General features: G+C 52.6%; 8 protein-coding genes across 8 annotated transcripts; 4 read left to right on the forward strand and 4 right to left on the reverse strand.

Moving 5' to 3' along the window:
- The first annotated feature begins 383 nt into the window (after window positions 1-383).
- On the forward strand, window positions 384-4,097 carry COCSADRAFT_117238 (uncharacterized protein). Its single transcript, XM_007701846.1, has 9 exons — window positions 384-638; window positions 689-980; window positions 1,032-1,235; window positions 1,289-1,371; window positions 1,421-1,600; window positions 1,652-1,744; window positions 1,795-1,951; window positions 2,006-2,250; window positions 2,303-4,097. Exons 2-9 carry the CDS (start codon window positions 815-817, stop codon window positions 3,749-3,751), a joined length of 2,577 nt encoding a protein of 858 aa, XP_007700036.1. The 5' UTR covers window positions 384-638; window positions 689-814; the 3' UTR covers window positions 3,752-4,097.
- Window positions 4,098-4,466: 369 nt separating this feature from the next.
- On the forward strand, window positions 4,467-4,987 carry COCSADRAFT_89167 (uncharacterized protein; the record flags this gene model as incomplete). Its single annotated transcript, XM_007701847.1, has 2 exons — window positions 4,467-4,686; window positions 4,761-4,987. 2 exons carry the CDS (start codon window positions 4,467-4,469, stop codon window positions 4,985-4,987), a joined length of 447 nt encoding a protein of 148 aa, XP_007700037.1.
- A 1,452-nt stretch (window positions 4,988-6,439) lies between these two features.
- COCSADRAFT_322083 (uncharacterized protein) lies at window positions 6,440-7,040 on the forward strand. The gene has a single exon (XM_007701848.1). The coding sequence runs from the start codon at window positions 6,448-6,450 to the stop codon at window positions 6,805-6,807; it is 360 nt and encodes a 119-aa protein (XP_007700038.1). The 5' UTR covers window positions 6,440-6,447; the 3' UTR covers window positions 6,808-7,040.
- COCSADRAFT_322084 (glycoside hydrolase family 16 protein) lies at window positions 7,041-9,603 on the forward strand. Its single transcript, XM_007701849.1, has 5 exons — window positions 7,041-7,896; window positions 7,955-8,237; window positions 8,288-8,810; window positions 8,861-9,341; window positions 9,391-9,603. Exons 1-5 carry the CDS (start codon window positions 7,274-7,276, stop codon window positions 9,446-9,448), a joined length of 1,968 nt encoding a protein of 655 aa, XP_007700039.1. The 5' UTR covers window positions 7,041-7,273; the 3' UTR covers window positions 9,449-9,603.
- Window positions 9,604-10,094: 491 nt separating this feature from the next.
- Window positions 10,095-10,567, reverse strand: COCSADRAFT_322086 (uncharacterized protein). The gene has a single exon (XM_007701850.1). It carries the CDS (start codon window positions 10,480-10,482, stop codon window positions 10,168-10,170), a length of 315 nt encoding a protein of 104 aa, XP_007700040.1. The 5' UTR covers window positions 10,483-10,567; the 3' UTR covers window positions 10,095-10,167.
- Window positions 10,568-10,866: 299 nt separating this feature from the next.
- On the reverse strand, window positions 10,867-12,940 carry COCSADRAFT_181322 (uncharacterized protein). Its single transcript, XM_007701851.1, has 6 exons — window positions 12,587-12,940; window positions 12,496-12,532; window positions 12,346-12,437; window positions 12,202-12,286; window positions 11,466-12,137; window positions 10,867-11,347 (listed from the first exon to the last, which is right to left on the reverse strand). Exons 1-6 carry the CDS (start codon window positions 12,794-12,796, stop codon window positions 10,923-10,925), a joined length of 1,521 nt encoding a protein of 506 aa, XP_007700041.1. The 5' UTR covers window positions 12,797-12,940; the 3' UTR covers window positions 10,867-10,922.
- Window positions 12,931-13,602, reverse strand: COCSADRAFT_322101 (uncharacterized protein). The gene has a single exon (XM_007701852.1). The coding sequence runs from the start codon at window positions 13,432-13,434 to the stop codon at window positions 13,066-13,068; it is 369 nt and encodes a 122-aa protein (XP_007700042.1). The 5' UTR covers window positions 13,435-13,602; the 3' UTR covers window positions 12,931-13,065.
- A 498-nt stretch (window positions 13,603-14,100) lies between these two features.
- Window positions 14,101-15,164, reverse strand: COCSADRAFT_181323 (uncharacterized protein). The gene is made up of 4 exons (XM_007701853.1): window positions 15,024-15,164; window positions 14,873-14,939; window positions 14,455-14,808; window positions 14,101-14,398 (listed from the first exon to the last, which is right to left on the reverse strand). Exons 1-4 carry the CDS (start codon window positions 15,088-15,090, stop codon window positions 14,293-14,295), a joined length of 594 nt encoding a protein of 197 aa, XP_007700043.1. The 5' UTR covers window positions 15,091-15,164; the 3' UTR covers window positions 14,101-14,292.
- Between the last annotated feature and the right edge of the window lie 501 nt (window positions 15,165-15,665).

Below are 15,665 nucleotides of genomic sequence, written 5' to 3' on the forward strand. Positions count from 1 at the left end.
GGGCCCATGGCGGCTCTGCTGCCGTCGGTCGAGCGCGCTGCAGCGGACGTGTCGGTGTCGTGGGCCTTGGAGGAGGATTGGTTTTTCTGCTCGAGTGCGGCCCCAAACCGGTCGTCTCACAGGCGCAGGAACAGGGTGCGGGCGCATAGGCAGCGCGTCGGTGGTGATGATGCTGGGCACGCAATTTGCTGGCAACGGGTCGCTCAGAGAAATAGCGGACCCCGGTGTGGCTTGCACTAGCGCGCTTACCAGGATATCGTCGCCCATGGTCCCGCACAGATGAAAGCCCACCCATCCTGGGCGCATCCAGTAACCCTAACCCACAGAGAAAGAGCGTTGGACCGCCCTGCCCCTTCCTTCTTCGCTCGTCTGCTGCTTCCTCACTTGCTTCTCCTCCACGAGGCTGCATCCTACTCCAGCCCTTTGCCTCTCCCTCTCCCTCTCCCCCTCCCTCCTGCCCGAAGCCCTCACTGCGCCATCGCGCCAGCTCTGGTGCATCGCATACCACTTGCCTGATCCAGGTCGGGGTCCACATCATCCGTGTTCTGCGCGCTGCTGTCGTTCTCCGCGCCAGCCTCTCCACGCCTCGACTCGCACCCGCCGGCACGCTTTGCAAGACGCGCGCCCAGCACCCACCAGTGAGCATCCATCATCACAACCATCATTCCCCATCTCACAACTGACCCAGACAGCCGCCCTGGCGCCATTCGTAGCCGCTCTTGACGACACTTGCTCACTATCAACCGCCCTGCCACTGTCGCGGCTCAGGTAGCGCAATCGTCGCATTCTAGGCAGCTCAGTCGCAGCAAGTATCATGGCCCAGCACCAGCAGCCTTCGCCCACCACGGGCATACCAGCACACCATGTAGCCCAGCATCCTGCGCACGCGCAGGTGAATGGCCACCCACCCCACGCGAACCAGCCAAAGACCTCATCCCAGTACTTGGGCCAATTGACTGAGGCCGTCTGGACACAGATGGGTAAGCAATGTTCCGTCGCGCGCGCTCTAGACCTTCATTGACACGCAACAGGCTCTCTATCCGAGCAAATGCAGGACTACGACGGCGCCATGCAATGTTACGAGCAGGCCTTGAAGTTCAACCAATGGTCTGTACCGGCTATGCAAGGCATTGCCTGCATCCTGCGTACCAAGGATGCTTTTCCAGCCGCTGTAGAGTACCTGCGCACCATTCTGAAAGTTGACCCCACAAACGGTGACGTCTGGGGCAGTCTCGGTAAGAACATACATCATCTCGCGGCCTTCTAAAACCATTGCTAACTCTACCAGGCCACTGCTATCTGATGATGGATGACCTACAGCAGGCCTACTCGGCCTACCAACAAGCCTTGTACCACCTCTCTGATCCCAAGGTATGTTTTCTCTGACTTGCAGACAATGCAGCCAACTAACGCCTCCCAGGAACCTAAACTGTGGTATGGCATTGGCATCCTCTATGACCGCTACGGATCTTTGGAGCATGCCGAGGAGGCCTTCTCACAAGTTATGCGTATGGAGCCTACCTTTGAGAAGGCAAACGAGATCTACTTCCGTCTGGGTATAATTTACAAGCAACAGCAAAAGTTCAATCAGAGCTTGGACGTTAGTATCATCGCACCTTGCAACGCGCGAAAACATTCTAATTTTTCATAGTGCTTCAAATACATTGTCACCAACCCTCCTCGCCCACTCACTGAAGAGGACATTTGGTTCCAGATTGGACACGTCTATGAACAGCAGAAAGAGGTTTGTACCATCAAAGTCTAAAGGCTTTCAACAGCTGATACATGAGCTAGTTCGAAGCTGCAAAGGGCGCTTACCGCCGGGTCCTCGAGCGCGATCCCAATCACGCGAAGGTGCTTCAACAACTGGGATGGCTTCATCACCAACAGAGTACAAACTACGCGAGCCAGGAACAGGCCATTGAATACCTTGAGAAGTCGGTCGCTTCTGGTAAGTCTTGTAACCAAGCTTGATCATGCGCTAGCCGCTAATTTCTTGTTCTAGATCAGACAGATGCACAGAGTTGGTACTTGCTCGGTCGTTGTTACATGTCTCAACAAAAGTACCCCAAGGCGTACGAGGCTTATCAGCAAGCTGTATATCGTGACGGCAGAAACCCAACCTTCTGGTGCAGCATTGGTGTACTGTACTACCAAATCAACCAGTACCGCGATGCGCTCGATGCCTACTCTCGCGCAATCCGATTGAATCCCAACATTTCGGAAGTCTGGTACGACCTGGGAACACTGGTAAGTAGCCCATTACTCCTACGCTCAAAATGCATCATTAACAATGTCACAGTACGAGTCTTGCAACAATCAGACAGCCGATGCTCTCGACGCATACCAGCGCGCGGCCGATCTCGACCCATCCAACGTACACATCAAGGCTCGCCTTCAGCTCCTACAGAATGGACAGACATCTGCCGGAGCCCCAAATCAAGGCAATGCTCCTATACCTCAGGATGTACATCCACAGGCTTATCAGCCTGCGTCAGTTCATGGTCCAGCTGCTCCACAATGGGGTGCTCCTCAACCACAGCAGCCTCCTCAAGGCCCTGCTCCTCCTGCTCTGGCGGCTGGCTGGGACCGCCCTCTTGCTCAGATTCGAGATCCGGGCCTACCGCCTCAGCAATTGAACCCATATGAGCAGCGCGAGGGCATTCGTCCTCCTACTCAGCATGCTCCTCAGAGGCCTACTAGCCCGAGACAGGAAGCGCCTAGGCCCTACGCAGAGCCTCCGCGCCCTCCCACCAGCGGCCCTGGTCCCCAGGGCCCTGCCGGCCCTCCACCTCCTGTCCCAGGACCGATGCGTCGTGGCATGTCTCCATCTCCAAAGACGCACCATGTTGTTCCTAGTCCCTACCACCCGCAGCCACCACAGCTCACGCCTCAAGCAGCTCACGCGCAACCACAGCCGCCTGTGCACCAGCAGCCGCAACAACAGCCACCCCAGCCTACCCGTATCTCGAATCCCAACTACGGGCCTCACGCTAGCAGTGTACCTCCCCCACCTCCCCCACCACCTACTGGTCTTGGTGGTCCGCCAAGTCAAACGTCCACACAAAGTGCTGTTCCTCCATACAGTGCCCGTCCTAGCAGCCCTGCCCCCGAAGTGCGCCCTATTGTGGAGAATCGAACAGCATCCCCACGTAACGGTTACCAGGGCCCTTACCAGCATCACCCTGACCCTTCTACTGGCGGTGGTATCGCTAGTGGTGCTCCTCCACCAGCATCGGCTCAAGCTGCTGCTGAGCAAGCTGCCCGCGATCGTGACGAGCGCCCTCCAACTGCTCCGCCAAAGAGACATCGCGAATGGGAGGAGAACGACCACATTAGCGCCAAGCCACCTACGAATGATGAAAAGCGCCAAAAGATTGAAGAGCCTCACAGCCGTCGGCCCACACCCCCACACCGCATGTCCTCGCCTCAAGTGCCACGCCAGAGCCCACAGGATGGCCCTGACCCCAGGCGGTTCAACGACGGCTATCATCCATCTGAGGCTGCCCATCACCCACCTTCGCTACCCCCGATGACTACTGCGCGACCGCTGTCCCGCATGTCGGAGACATCGAAGCCAGAGCGTTCTGAGCACCACGAACCGGCTGCTCGCCACATGGATGTGGATGAGAATTACGATGATGAAGGTGATGACTCGAAGCCAAGTGTAGCGAAATCTGAGCGGAGCAGCCCACGCACTGCACCTACCAATGGCGTGACTCATGCTCTTGCCGCTGAGCAAAAGTCATAAGTATGACAGCAGAGGGCAGGGCTTGGGCCACATCGAGCGTTCCTACCATGTCTTTTCTTTTCTTCACACATGCACTGTTTGTTTTGTGGGATTTGCTCAGATGACTTCGGTTTTCTTTTTTCTGGTTTGGAGTTTTTGTGACGAAGGGTCCGGCCGTGGATTTGTAGTTGGATTGAGGTCAAGGTAGAATGTAGGGGACGTGATAACGCTCTCCTGCACGGCGATGATACCCTGCGCATTATAGTGTAACCGCCTCTGCGGGTGTTGTTTGTATTTTCTAATTAGCCAAGAATGTCATAGCAGTTAGTATGGAACTCTGAGTATGCTTGCATGATGAGAGTGAAGGTATCAATTCGTGTGTAGTACATAGATGTATAATAGGTACATGAGGGTGAGAGTGGGGTTGCGCTTGGCCGGCTTTGGAGGGCCACGCGCCATGGGCATTTGCGTCATCGCACTGCTAGACCATGGCTCTAGCATCATGGGCAAGCTAGGACAGCGTTTGTTGAACACATTACGAGTATTTCACCACTGTTCTCGTCGCACGACCTTGCGTCGCGAAACTGCGCAAAAGATTGATTGTAATCCGGGCAATACAAGACCAAGGAAGGAGCGGCACCACCCACGGCTACTCGACCAGCTTGTTCGGCAGCCAAAGACGACATTCTCGCCCTCAGGATTGTGCGGGGTCATCGGTCAGAAGCACATACGAACCATGTCTTCGGACGCCGACTACGCGGCATTTCTCGATAAAGCGAACCAAGACACGGGGTCAGGGGAAGTAAAAGAAGCATCACAGAAGAGCTATGGGACAAAGAGCGTCAACACGGCAGTGCCAAACGGGCTCAAGGAAGTGAAGGAGTACTATATCAGTGAATCTGATGAGCCGTTTGAGCCTGTGGCACTCGAGTTTGACGGCAGCAGCGTGTCTAGTGGTAAGGGTGGCTCTTTTCTGCTATTTTAATCTTCATGCATGAGGAGTAGACGGAGTTGCTAACGCTGGACATAGAGGATCTCGCGAAGCTCCTTGGAGGCAACAAAGTGGAGGAAGTCAAGGGGACTGGTTTTGAGTCACAGTACAAGGGCGTGATTGACGCGGTGAAGCTGGCGACCAACGGCACAGTCAAAGTGTTCCGCGTTAAGCTAGAAGGCACGAGGGCAGAGTACTATGTTGTAGGGGTGGACGAGAAAGAGGGTAGGATTGTAGGGCTTAAAGCACTGGCTATAGAGTCGTAGTGGGGGCCGTTGGGACCGGGCATATAGCTAGCACAAAGCGAGCGTGATGGGCAAGCCGGCAAAGACACGAGGGTCATTGCGCGAATAAAGCCGATTGAAACGTCGTGGTGGCTGGGATGGTGAGGTGGATATGCAGCGGTAGGGGTGCTAGGTAGTGGAGCATACCGTTCAAAGAGGCAACGATCAAGAAAGATAGTGTTTTATTGGGAAAGATTGTGTACATGACGTGTGTGAAGCGGAGCAGCCCAGGCTTGGAGAGAGGCTGGCTAGTGTTGACAGGTTTTGGGAATGGGACTTGGTCGACGGTACCGTGGGCAGTGATTAAAAGCCGAGCCAGGTACTTCGGGCATGGGAAGGCCCAGCCTTGCGGTACTGGGGATGTGACATGAGCGCATTGATTGGCCGGCTGGAGTGACGGGATTGCGCCAATCACGGGTAAGCCACGGGCGGAGGTGGCAGCGTCGGCAGAGTCCAGAAGCCGTGGGTGCTGCGCGTTTACGAGTTTTCATTTCGGATACACCCTAGCTCAGCCTCGCGCGCCTCGACGGCAAGCCCTCAGACGGACACACAGACAGACCGGCAGACAGAGAGACAGACACATGTCAGTAAAAAAAAAAAAAAAAAAGAAGAAGACGATAATGGGTGGTAATGACGACATGTGCAAAGAGCACGTCTTGTTTCGACATGTCAACTGTTTGGTCCAGGCAGCGTCCATGTCGTGGGCAAGATTGCCAGCTGGCCAAAGAGCCGTAACAGAGCTGCGTCGGGGAGGCGAGCAGGACGAGGGAGGATCATAAAAAGACGAGCTAGATCGCCACGCTATTTGCGGCAACGATACGGTGGTGAAGCACCAACGCGCGATAAGAGACGGGGGTGGGCATGGACACTGACATGCAGCCAGCCAGCCTCAACCGACGCCGGCTACAAAGGGTTGAAAGCATTTCACCTCGACTTGGACTGCACATCTGTGGTAGCGTGCCAGTGGTTTACATACTCTAGAGGCCGTCGCTGCTGGGGCTGGGAGCTCGCTGATTATATGTGGTGCGACGCGTAATGGGTTTGGCGATGATCCCCAGGCTATTGAAGAGGGCAAAGCAAAGATGGCATGGCGCTCTTCCTGTGCGCCCACATGTCGTCGACATTTGCCTGGCCAGCGTACCGCGTGCAGCAACGTTTCTGTAGAAACAGCAGGCTGCGCCCATGGACGAGGCTGCAGAACGGCCGTGAAAAGAAAAAAAAAGTAGCACAGGCGACTGCGAGGCCGTCAACACTGTCATGGCGGCGACGGTTGCAGCCGAGTCTGTCGTTGCTGTTGCCGTCGCCGTCGTTGTCGCGAGAGACGGAAAAGGATAGCGAAGCATGAAATCGCAATTTAGACAGCGAGGCACTGCCCCGGCTCCACCACGGGGTGCCAGGGCAGGGCTGCTCACGACTTGTGTTGAAACGTGCCGGCCAATGTCATGCCTCTGATGTTCGCCGCATGCAAGCGCCCTGTCTGGCTGTCTCTGCTATGCCTGCGCCGGCGTCGTCGTCTCCTCTGTCTCCAGGTGGAGCCGGAGTGGGTACCAAATTCAGGAACACTCGACGCCCGAGCTCTCCCAACCATCTTGCCACCCTTTGCCCACGGCGCCCGCCGCTCTGCCTTTCTCTGCACCCGCCCCTCGTCCATTGATTCCCATCCCGTTTACGACGCACTTTTGCTTTATCCCACACGCCCACTGTTGCTGACTGCCCATCATCTGCATCCTCGATTTAGCGCCCGGCTTTCTGTCTCTTGCGTCACTTGTTCCTGCCCGTTGAAAGCCGCCAAGCTTTTTTGACGCACGCGTTCCTGGCCCATCGCCCTTATCCCGGCCGCCTCCCCCTCCCAGTCTGGGCCAGGAGCCATTCGACTTCCCCTTGAATCTCCATCTCCCTTTTCTCCTGCCTTACGACACGACACCAGCTGCGGTTCCCAGCTGTCTTTTTGCTCGCCGCCTTTGCACGCTCTGCCTCTACCGACAACAGGCCTTGCAAACAGGAGTGTGGAGGATTCCTTTATTTTCCACCGCCCGTCGTGTCCTCGCAGCCAGCAACTCTTTTTGGAATTCCATCCGCCACCTGAATACCGGCCAATTCGTGGTTGCGACACTCGTTTCATCCAGCAATAACGAATATTATCCATACCGCCTCCTGTCTCTCCTACATCACTGGCCTCTGGTCTACCACGGGATATCTGGATAGTCAGATAGCTTCACCGTCCACTATCGCTTATCGCACACGCTCGCTCACTCACTCACGCACGCCATGATGCCCCAATCACCAAGGGGAGAAGGCCCTCCCCACCTCCGCCTCAACTCAGGGAGCCAACAGCCCAATACCGACGATCTCCCCACACCGTCGGTGCGACCAAGCACTTCGCGAACAACAACCGCCCGCTCGTTAACACAGCCCATCCGCCCAGCAACCTCTCAGAGCGTTGGCGCACCCCATGTCTATGCCAACGCTTCCGTTGCAGAGTCTGCTGAGATGCTACTACCGCCCGGAAGACTACGGCCCAGGTCCTATCGGGATGAGTCTCCGCTACAGTCTCCGTCAGGCCTGTCTTCGAGACGCACGAGCTGGAGTTCAGACTTTACCGGAGCACCCTTCGCTTCGCCCTTTGACGACTCGAGAGCCCCATCCCGCGCTGGCAGTGAGGACGATCTGAATACGCAAACCGTGTCTGAAAAGTTCAACATTCTGCCCTCCGCCGGACTTTTGCTTTTCCCTGAAGATGTTGAAAAAGACGATTACCTGCATAACCCCGATCCCAACGACAAAGACAAGAGGGACTGCGACGTCTTCACCCGCAGAGGTATAGTTAATGTCGGCGGTCTAGCTATTCTTGCTCTTGGCATCCTCATGCTTTTCGTCGGTTACCCGATTCTGTACGTTCCTGATCTTAATGCATATTACCCGTTGGCGACGCTGACCTATCCTCACTAGGACTTTTGTTGAAAAAGCTACAGCACCAGAACGGACACCATGCTCAGGCAATCCGTTGTGTATACCAGGCAAGCAAGAAGAGCCGCTACTCAAAAACATTCGCACAGGCCTTATCGACCCGGACACACCCAAGGAAGCCATGACCCGTATTAGCGCTAATGGCGAGAAACAAGTCTTGGTCTTCTCCGATGAATTCAATATCGATGGTCGCAGTTTTTACGATGGTGATGACCCCTACTTCCAGGCCGTGGACATTTGGTATGGCGCAACAATGGATTTGGAGGTAGGTTTTGTTGAACTCCTTGGCGTCCCAATGGCACTAACGTTTTCCAGTGGTACGACCCCGATCAGGCCTTCACCAAAGACGGTACTCTGAACCTCAGGTTCTCGGCGGAGCCTAGCCACGGTCTCGATTACCGCTCCGGTATGGTCCAGTCATGGAACAAACTCTGCTACAAGGGTGGTCACTTGGAGGCCAGCATCTCGCTCCCAGGACGCGGCAATGTTAGTGGTTTCTGGCCCGGTTTCTGGACCATGGGTAACCTTGCCCGTCCCGGTTATCTGGCCTCTACGGAGGGTTTGTGGCCATACAGTTATCATGACGAGTGCGATGTTGGTATCACACCAAACCAAAGCTCATACGACGGTCTCAGCTACTTGCCTGGAATGAAGCTGCCCGCTTGCACATGCAAGGGAGAAGACCACCCATCCCCTGGCAAATCTCGTAGTGCACCGGAAATTGATGCCCTGGAAGGTTCAGTTCATTTCCTCGGCCCCGGAGAAAGCAATGCCGTCGGTGTCGTTTCTCAATCCTTCCAGGCCGCGCCTTTTGATATCTGGTACCAACCAGACTACGGTAATTATTGCATTTTCTAGACATTTTTTTCTTTGACTAACTTGAGGCAGACTATGTAGAAGTCTATGACAAGTCAATTACCGGCATGAACGCCTACAAGGGTGGTCCTTTCCAGCAAGCTATTTCTGGCTTGACCAATTTGAACAATGACTGGTATGACGGCAAGCAATACCAGACTTACTCATTTGAATACAAGACCGGATCCGATGGCTTCATTACATGGTATGTTGGTGCTGACAAGACCTGGACCATGAACGCCCCATCTGTCCGCCCCAACGGCAATATTGGCACACGTACCATCCCCGAGGAACCTCTGTCGATCATTGCCAATTTCGGAATGTCGAACAGTTTCGCAGCCATCAACCTGGAAGAAATTGCGAAGGATCTTCCCGCTACTATGCGAGTAGACTACATTCGCATCTACCAGCCAGAGGACAACCAGATCGTTACTTGCGATCCAGAGGGCTACCCTACTACCGACTATATCAAAAAGCACCCCGCGGCTTATATGAACCCTAACCTTACCAACTGGTGAGTCGTAATATTGCCACGAAATAGGAGCACTACTAAAATACTCTAGGAAATCTACTCCATACGATTGGCCCAAGAACTCGTTCATGGACGATTGCCAGTCATGAGCCCATGGCCTTTCCCGGAGAGGGACTGCCGGATCTCGGTCCCCAACACATTTTTCCTTTATGCCGACTACCTAACGTGGCCACGCCAGACGAACATACCCGCAAAAATGGATTGCATTGCAAAAGCACGTTTATAGACCACCTCGTTTTTCGATTTCTTTGCAAGGTCTGGGCATTTTGCACGGACCCTGGGGCATTTTATCTAGGATTCCATCTCATCGCCCACGCATACACACGGACGGAAATTTTACTGGCACACGCACATTGTTCGATTTCTGATTTGGAGTCAACACTGTCCGTGCTTTTGCCATGTCAGTTTTCGTTCACCGGCTGCTACGGATTGGCCCTTGGTCCATGTATCAAAACAATACGGCACGTTGTAAAATCTTCAGCAATGCGCCTTTGTACATTACAGCATATGACTCATCATACATGGCCTGTATTAAGCATCTTGCGAGTTTGGAGCCCGTTTGTCCTTTTTTCTTGAACCTGGGGTTGGAAGGAGTTGCTGGTCATCGGTACCGATCTCGATTATCCCTTATCTATTATTTGCTTCTTCTCTGCCACTTGTAATGCCTCGACACTTGTTCCACCGCTTTTTTGTTTTTTCCCTGCTTTCGATCAGATACCATATGGAAACAACAGCATCATTCAGTGCTGCAGGCGACACGTGGTGGAGGGGATTTCTTCTAGGGTTCATCTTCAGATGTTCTTTTTTTTTACTTTTTCTTTGGTTGGATCTCAGTCATTGTGCATGGTTGGAGCTTGGGAGTAATCAAGGACGACAATGGAAGGGGGGTTGACGATGGAATGAAGGCGTGCTTGAATACTTGAAGCAATTTTATAATGTATAGCTGAAGGAGGGTTAGGGGGTTGGCGATACTAGATTGCGTGAGCTGGATGAGTTGAACTATGTAGCATATAGATGGAAGCTGAAGAAGCAGAAGAGGAATACAATTGGAGACAATGGACAGAAGAGTTATCCAGGAGCATAGTATTGTCGTTTTCCCCTCCCCTCCAGACATGTTTGGCATGAAGAGAAACGTGTATGTAGACTAGTTGTGTTGAGAAAGAAATATATGTTTGGGAAACGTTAAAAAGCATAGAGAGGTTCTTATGCTCCAGTACAGCTGGAACACGCTATGTAGCAGGCTGTGTGAATTGTAGTTGGATTAAAGCGCTGTCGAAGGGAAATAAGCGAATGCATGTAAGAGTATAGCACGGCTGCATTGGGATGAACGGGGGTCAGTTGTTTAGCCGATGCATGTATGCAGCACATTGCAAAACATTGTGTGAATTATGGTAATTGTTGTTTAATCCTCATCTTCTGTATAAGAAGAAGAAGAAGAAGAAGAAGAAGAAGAAGAAAAAGCGCATATGTATACAATATGACTATTCATGTCCGTGTATATACTAGTAACTACTTCTACTACAAACTTCTACGTAAGACACATCCCATCCTCTAAAAGTTTTTTTAAACAAGCACCTTCTTAAACGCCAGCGTCTTTGTGGGATCAGGCATGGTCTGCTTTCCGATTTCCATCTGGGAGTAGCGCTCCGTCTCGCCATTGGGCATCTTGACGTCGTACTCGAGGACGAGGCGGGCGACTATCATTTTGATTTCGTTGGCGGCGAAGAAACGCCCAGGGCAGGCGTGTCTGCCGTAGCCGAAGGAGAGATTCTCTTCATTGGTGGTGACGAATTGGTTGCGTGCAATGTCGCTGGCTTTGCCTGAGGAACGTGCCTTGTAGGCGCGGAGTCCGTCGAAGGTGTCGGAGGAGGGGTAGACGGATTCGTCGGTGTGGATGGCGGCCGCGGGGACTTCGATGAGGACGCCCGGGGGGATGTACTGACCGTTGCTGAGGGTGATGCCTTTGAGTGTACGGCGAGTGAAGGAGGCTGTAGAGTAGAAGAAAAAAACAGGTTAGCATTGAAGCGCTTCTTTTGTTTCTTTCCCTAAGGAGTTCTTTTTTCTCCCTGAGGATCAACAGTGGGTGTGACAAGTGGTTTTACTTACTGATACCGGGAGGGTAGAGTCGCGTAACCTCCTTCATGTAGCTATCTAGCTTGACCATTTGCTGGAGTGCGCGGAACGTGATGATGCCACCATTCTCAGCCATGGCATTGCGGACCTCCTCTCGGATCGGCTCAACATACTCTGGTGTAACAGCAAGAGTGTAGAGGATATTTGTGGCGGTCATGGTGGTAGTGTGAATAGCGGCAAAAATGACTGCAAGTTGGTATTTGGCGAGCAGCGCCACAGAATCCTTGCCATCACTTCGGTTGATCATCCATTGCAGCATATCGTCTGGCTCCTGCCAGTTAGGATCCTCGGCTTTAGCAGCTAGTCGCTCCGTGACAAGAGGCTGTAGGATTTTCTCGGCTTGCTTCTCACGGTTGCGAAGGGCAATGAGTTCTGGGGTGCGTGACGCTAAGAAGGGCTTCAGCCACGGGCGGAGCTTTTTGACTCCGTTAACAGCATTGATAAGATCTATGGTGTAATTGCATGCGGCATCAAGGTACTCGGGATCCTGGGCTAGCTCTGGGCCAACAAAAATGCGACCCGAGACCTTGGCAACGATGGTGACTAGCTTTGCGTTGATGTTGATTTCAGTCCAATCTTCGCATGGCGGCAAATATTCTCTTAACGCAGCATCGACGTCTTGACAGATGATTGGATTCAATCGAGCTGTGATGGGGGTCAGCAAAAACTAGCTCATATGCCATAGTGCTTTTTTGCCTTGAAATCTTACGTAGTGCTGAGGTAAGTTCACTCTTGACCACATGGATGGCCGTATCACCCTCAGTTTGCAGTCTTGTGTACTTGGCTTCCATATCCTACCAGATGAGGTTAGCAAGATTGTTCTATTCTAACATGAGGTATATTTCTAACGCACGTTCTCTATGGCCTTTGGAAAGCTGAGGACATCGTCAGGGATTTTCCGAAGCTCTGGCAGCAAACTCCGAGGCACAATGACGTTTTCTTGGCCTGGACAAGGTGTAAGCAACGACCTGAATATTTGCTTTTGGGAAGGGGGTTGACCTACCATTCTCGTTGGTAAGTCTGAAAACGCTATCTTTGAACTGATCATGTGGTCAGCAGATGGGTTTTTTGACGAAAGGTTAAATGCGTTGTACATTGTGGTACCCATCTTGATAGAGTTTTCTTGCCGATGCTATGAATGCTTGCCGCGCCTTCTCACCACTGCCAGGGCTAGCGGTAGGCAGCTTCCCAAGCTGAACTTTGGCCTGAAGTTTGGGGAGCAAGACACATGCGGCAAATATCACAGCAGCTATGGCTGTTGTCTGCAGCGTGTGCACTATCTGTGCAACAGTCTGCGGGTCCATGTCGGCAGGGTTGTGTGCCAGAGCAGGCGAGAGAAATGGTCAAATCAATTTGGGACGTCGTAGGCAATTGTGCTGAAGTTGGGAGTGAATGCCCATGGAGGGAAGATGCAAGATATAGGAGACCATCTAAGCGATCCCCCGGCTTTATTGCTGTGCATTAAGCTACTCGCGTGGGTCGCGGGCCTGAGAAGAGAAGAGTGGTCAGCCCCGAGTGAGTACGGTGTATACGGCGGCAGACACGGCCGATGGGGCTTGTGTCTGGACATGTTCTAGGGTCTTGGCGAGAGATCTGCACGCAGTCTCCACGGTGGCTTTCTGACTGGCACAGCCGCGGTCATGGCCGACTCCACTGCTCGGCTTCGTGCCTTCACGATCCAATCAAGGTGCTTGGAATACGTTCGGGGATTTACTGTAGTGTAACCGTGCCTGCGTGCTTCGTTGGACTTAATATGGTGGCGAAGCTGTCTTGGTCGCTGCCCAGACGCAGTCAAAGTAAAGACTAGCAAACAAGCAGATTTGCCGGCACATGAATGCTGCACATGAATGCTGCACAGTTGGCGAGATTGACGGCCTAGCAAAGTCAGCAGTGAGGCGACGAGAGAGTGGAGTGTACTATGCAGCTCAAGCCACTTTCTCATCTAACGAGCTCGGCTAACGAATCTTGCAGTGGGGTTGCTTCATCAGGGACCAGCATCCTCTCAGCGCAGTCAGGAGGTGGATGACGCACATGCAAGTCCAAATCATCGTCATGGAAAACACCCTATCCTCGCCAGCCACTAGAGCTTGTTGCTGCCATAGCATAATGCTCAGGAACCGGTACACTTGCGGCGTTCCACTGCATGTCTATTAAATTCAGCGAATTATCGTCGCGTAGCTGATCTGTCCTTACACGACGGCGTGTGCTTAATCCACATTTGATTAGGCTGCCACCTCTCGCCTCCAATCAAATATCCATGTCGACTCGGGAATCTCGTATCCGTTTTACACAACGGCGAGCGACCTCGCATTCGGTAACCTTCCACACTAGCAACTCCAATACGAACTGCGTATTATTTCGTTGCTGACAACTTCCTTCTGTTGTGTCTTGCCCCTTGAATACACACGTTAGCATGTTGCAGCATCTCAACGCGTATACAAATATGGCAGGGAGGCGAGACAGTGCCTTCAATCATCCCTAATATCCGCATTTGTGAGGTAGGTGCAATAAATGTTGCACAGCCAAAGTGTCGCTCTGTTCCATCAACGTTAGTGCGCGGGGTCGTACTTTTTCGCGTTAGTATGGGCACTAGCACTAGCAGAGCAGATGGCGCAGCAAAGACGTCTGTGCATTGAACGGTCGGTTACGCGTACAGCGACTGTCTTTACTGCTCTGTGTATCTGCCGCCCTAACCGACCAGCCTTTGGGAATACGTGGGCAATTGCCGCCCCCAGCAATGGCATAATGTCGCGCGTTGAAGGCTGTATGAGAGCTCGATAGCAGACGGTACACGTCTGCCCTACAACTTCTCAGCTAGTACCATGGGCCCTGCAATCTCGTCTCTTTTCTCTTCTCCACTGATGACTTCGACAATCGTGAGCGCAAACAACATCGCAGTACCCGGTCTGTGTACATAAAGTTAGCAAACTTCCTCGATGCTTCAAGCGAGACTTTATGTTACCCGCGACTTGTGATGACCTTTCCATCCACGACCAATCGATCTTCGCTGTACTGCCAGCCCGCAACCTTGATTTCTTCTGCCACACTTGGGTGACTGGTGACCCTTTTCTTCTCTTTGTCGAACTTCTTCGTCGAAGCGACTAGTGCCGTAGTCGCTGCACAAATTGCAGCAACCCACTTCCCAGCCTGTTGAAAGTCGTGGATTAGTTTCAACACGGCATCGCTCTCGCAAAAAGTCTTCGATCCCGGTACGCCCCCAGGTAGAACGAGCACGTCAAAGTGCTCATGAGCAGGTTGCAAAGGGACAGAGTTTTGATTCGGGTAGTCAGGTACAATGCGGATATTACGTGACATGCTAGAATGGGCCCCCGACTTGTTAGTAAACTCGGATGCTGTTCATCCATCGAGTCGTAACTGACTGAGCATATGCTTCATTTTGGAGCGATACACCTGCACTCTTGACTTCAAATCCCGCTCGGGTCAATACTGGAACCATGTGTCAGCGTCCAAGCCCAGCTCTGTCCTCGGTCACCTGCTGTCGGCATCGCACAACCATGACTCCGTACATACCATCATAAGGAGTGACAAACTCAATCTCTTCAGATCCGTCTGCAACAAGGATCAGAGCTTTGGTCATCTTGGCTAATGTGATTTAGTTTTGCGGTATCTGAGAGTGTAGTTGAAAAAGGCTCAGCTAAGCGTGACCCGGGTATGCTGACATCCTAATGGATGACGGAAGGGCCGGCCCACAGCAATAAGTAGACTCGGCAACGACAAGCCGGGTAACGGACTAACGGCACCTTTCCACCCTACCTTCTTCCTACACTACAAACACTGACCAATGCGTTACACGCCCAATTGCACGTCTCTCAATAGCATGCGAAGAAAACCAAGGCATCACTTTTAGATATGCGCAGTCAAGCTGGTCAATACAAATAGCATTCGCTTGTTACCGCGGAATGATCGCCTGCTAAAACCATCAAGGATATCGGACAAAATGCCAAAAAAAAACATCATATATACATCCGCCCAGTGTACTATATCCAGTTACATAACCCGAGTTGTCCTGATTCGCCCCCGTATAAAGAGAGCGTTGTTACCTCATCCCAGTGTCATTGATACCACAATGTGCAGACACACATCTTGCATGCATTGCGGATCCTAGGATATCTCTCGTGAGCTCATGTAGTGGAAAAATGGTCGTTCCAAAGA

This window comes from Bipolaris sorokiniana (assembly GCF_000338995.1).
Source record: "Bipolaris sorokiniana ND90Pr unplaced genomic scaffold COCSAscaffold_7, whole genome shotgun sequence".
NCBI lineage: Eukaryota > Fungi > Ascomycota > Dothideomycetes > Pleosporales > Pleosporaceae > Bipolaris > Bipolaris sorokiniana.

What these genes read in the sequence shown, in the direction of transcription:
- COCSADRAFT_322101 (XM_007701852.1), bottom strand. Translation starts at nt 13,434, where the DNA reads ATGAGAAAGTGGCTTGAGCTGCATAGTACACTCCACTCTCTCGTCGCC.
- COCSADRAFT_322083 (XM_007701848.1), top strand. Translation starts at nt 6,448, where the DNA reads ATGCCTCTGATGTTCGCCGCATGCAAGCGCCCTGTCTGGCTGTCTCTG.
- COCSADRAFT_181322 (XM_007701851.1), bottom strand. Translation starts at nt 12,796, where the DNA reads ATGGACCCGCAGACTGTTGCACAGATAGTGCACACGCTGCAGACAACA. An exon ending in ATCAAGATGGGTACCACAAT is followed by an intron (nt 12,533 to 12,586) that starts GTACAACGCATT and finishes CCACATGATCAG; the next exon opens with TTCAAAGATAGCGTTTTCAG. An exon ending in CAGACTTACCAACGAGAATG is followed by an intron (nt 12,438 to 12,495) that starts GTAGGTCAACCC and finishes CACCTTGTCCAG; the next exon opens with GCCAAGAAAACGTCATTGTG.
- COCSADRAFT_322086 (XM_007701850.1), bottom strand. Translation starts at nt 10,482, where the DNA reads ATGCCAAACATGTCTGGAGGGGAGGGGAAAACGACAATACTATGCTCC.
- COCSADRAFT_322084 (XM_007701849.1), top strand. Translation starts at nt 7,274, where the DNA reads ATGATGCCCCAATCACCAAGGGGAGAAGGCCCTCCCCACCTCCGCCTC. An exon ending in GCGCAACAATGGATTTGGAG is followed by an intron (nt 8,238 to 8,287) that starts GTAGGTTTTGTT and finishes AACGTTTTCCAG; the next exon opens with TGGTACGACCCCGATCAGGC. An exon ending in AACCCTAACCTTACCAACTG is followed by an intron (nt 9,342 to 9,390) that starts GTGAGTCGTAAT and finishes AAAATACTCTAG; the next exon opens with GAAATCTACTCCATACGATT.
- COCSADRAFT_117238 (XM_007701846.1), top strand. Translation starts at nt 815, where the DNA reads ATGGCCCAGCACCAGCAGCCTTCGCCCACCACGGGCATACCAGCACAC. An exon ending in ACCACCTCTCTGATCCCAAG is followed by an intron (nt 1,372 to 1,420) that starts GTATGTTTTCTC and finishes AACGCCTCCCAG; the next exon opens with GAACCTAAACTGTGGTATGG. An exon ending in TCTATGAACAGCAGAAAGAG is followed by an intron (nt 1,745 to 1,794) that starts GTTTGTACCATC and finishes TACATGAGCTAG; the next exon opens with TTCGAAGCTGCAAAGGGCGC.
- COCSADRAFT_181323 (XM_007701853.1), bottom strand. Translation starts at nt 15,090, where the DNA reads ATGACCAAAGCTCTGATCCTTGTTGCAGACGGATCTGAAGAGATTGAG. An exon ending in GTTTGTCACTCCTTATGATG is followed by an intron (nt 14,940 to 15,023) that starts GTATGTACGGAG and finishes ACATGGTTCCAG; the next exon opens with TATTGACCCGAGCGGGATTT. An exon ending in CAAAATGAAGCATATGCTCA is followed by an intron (nt 14,809 to 14,872) that starts GTCAGTTACGAC and finishes GGCCCATTCTAG; the next exon opens with CATGTCACGTAATATCCGCA.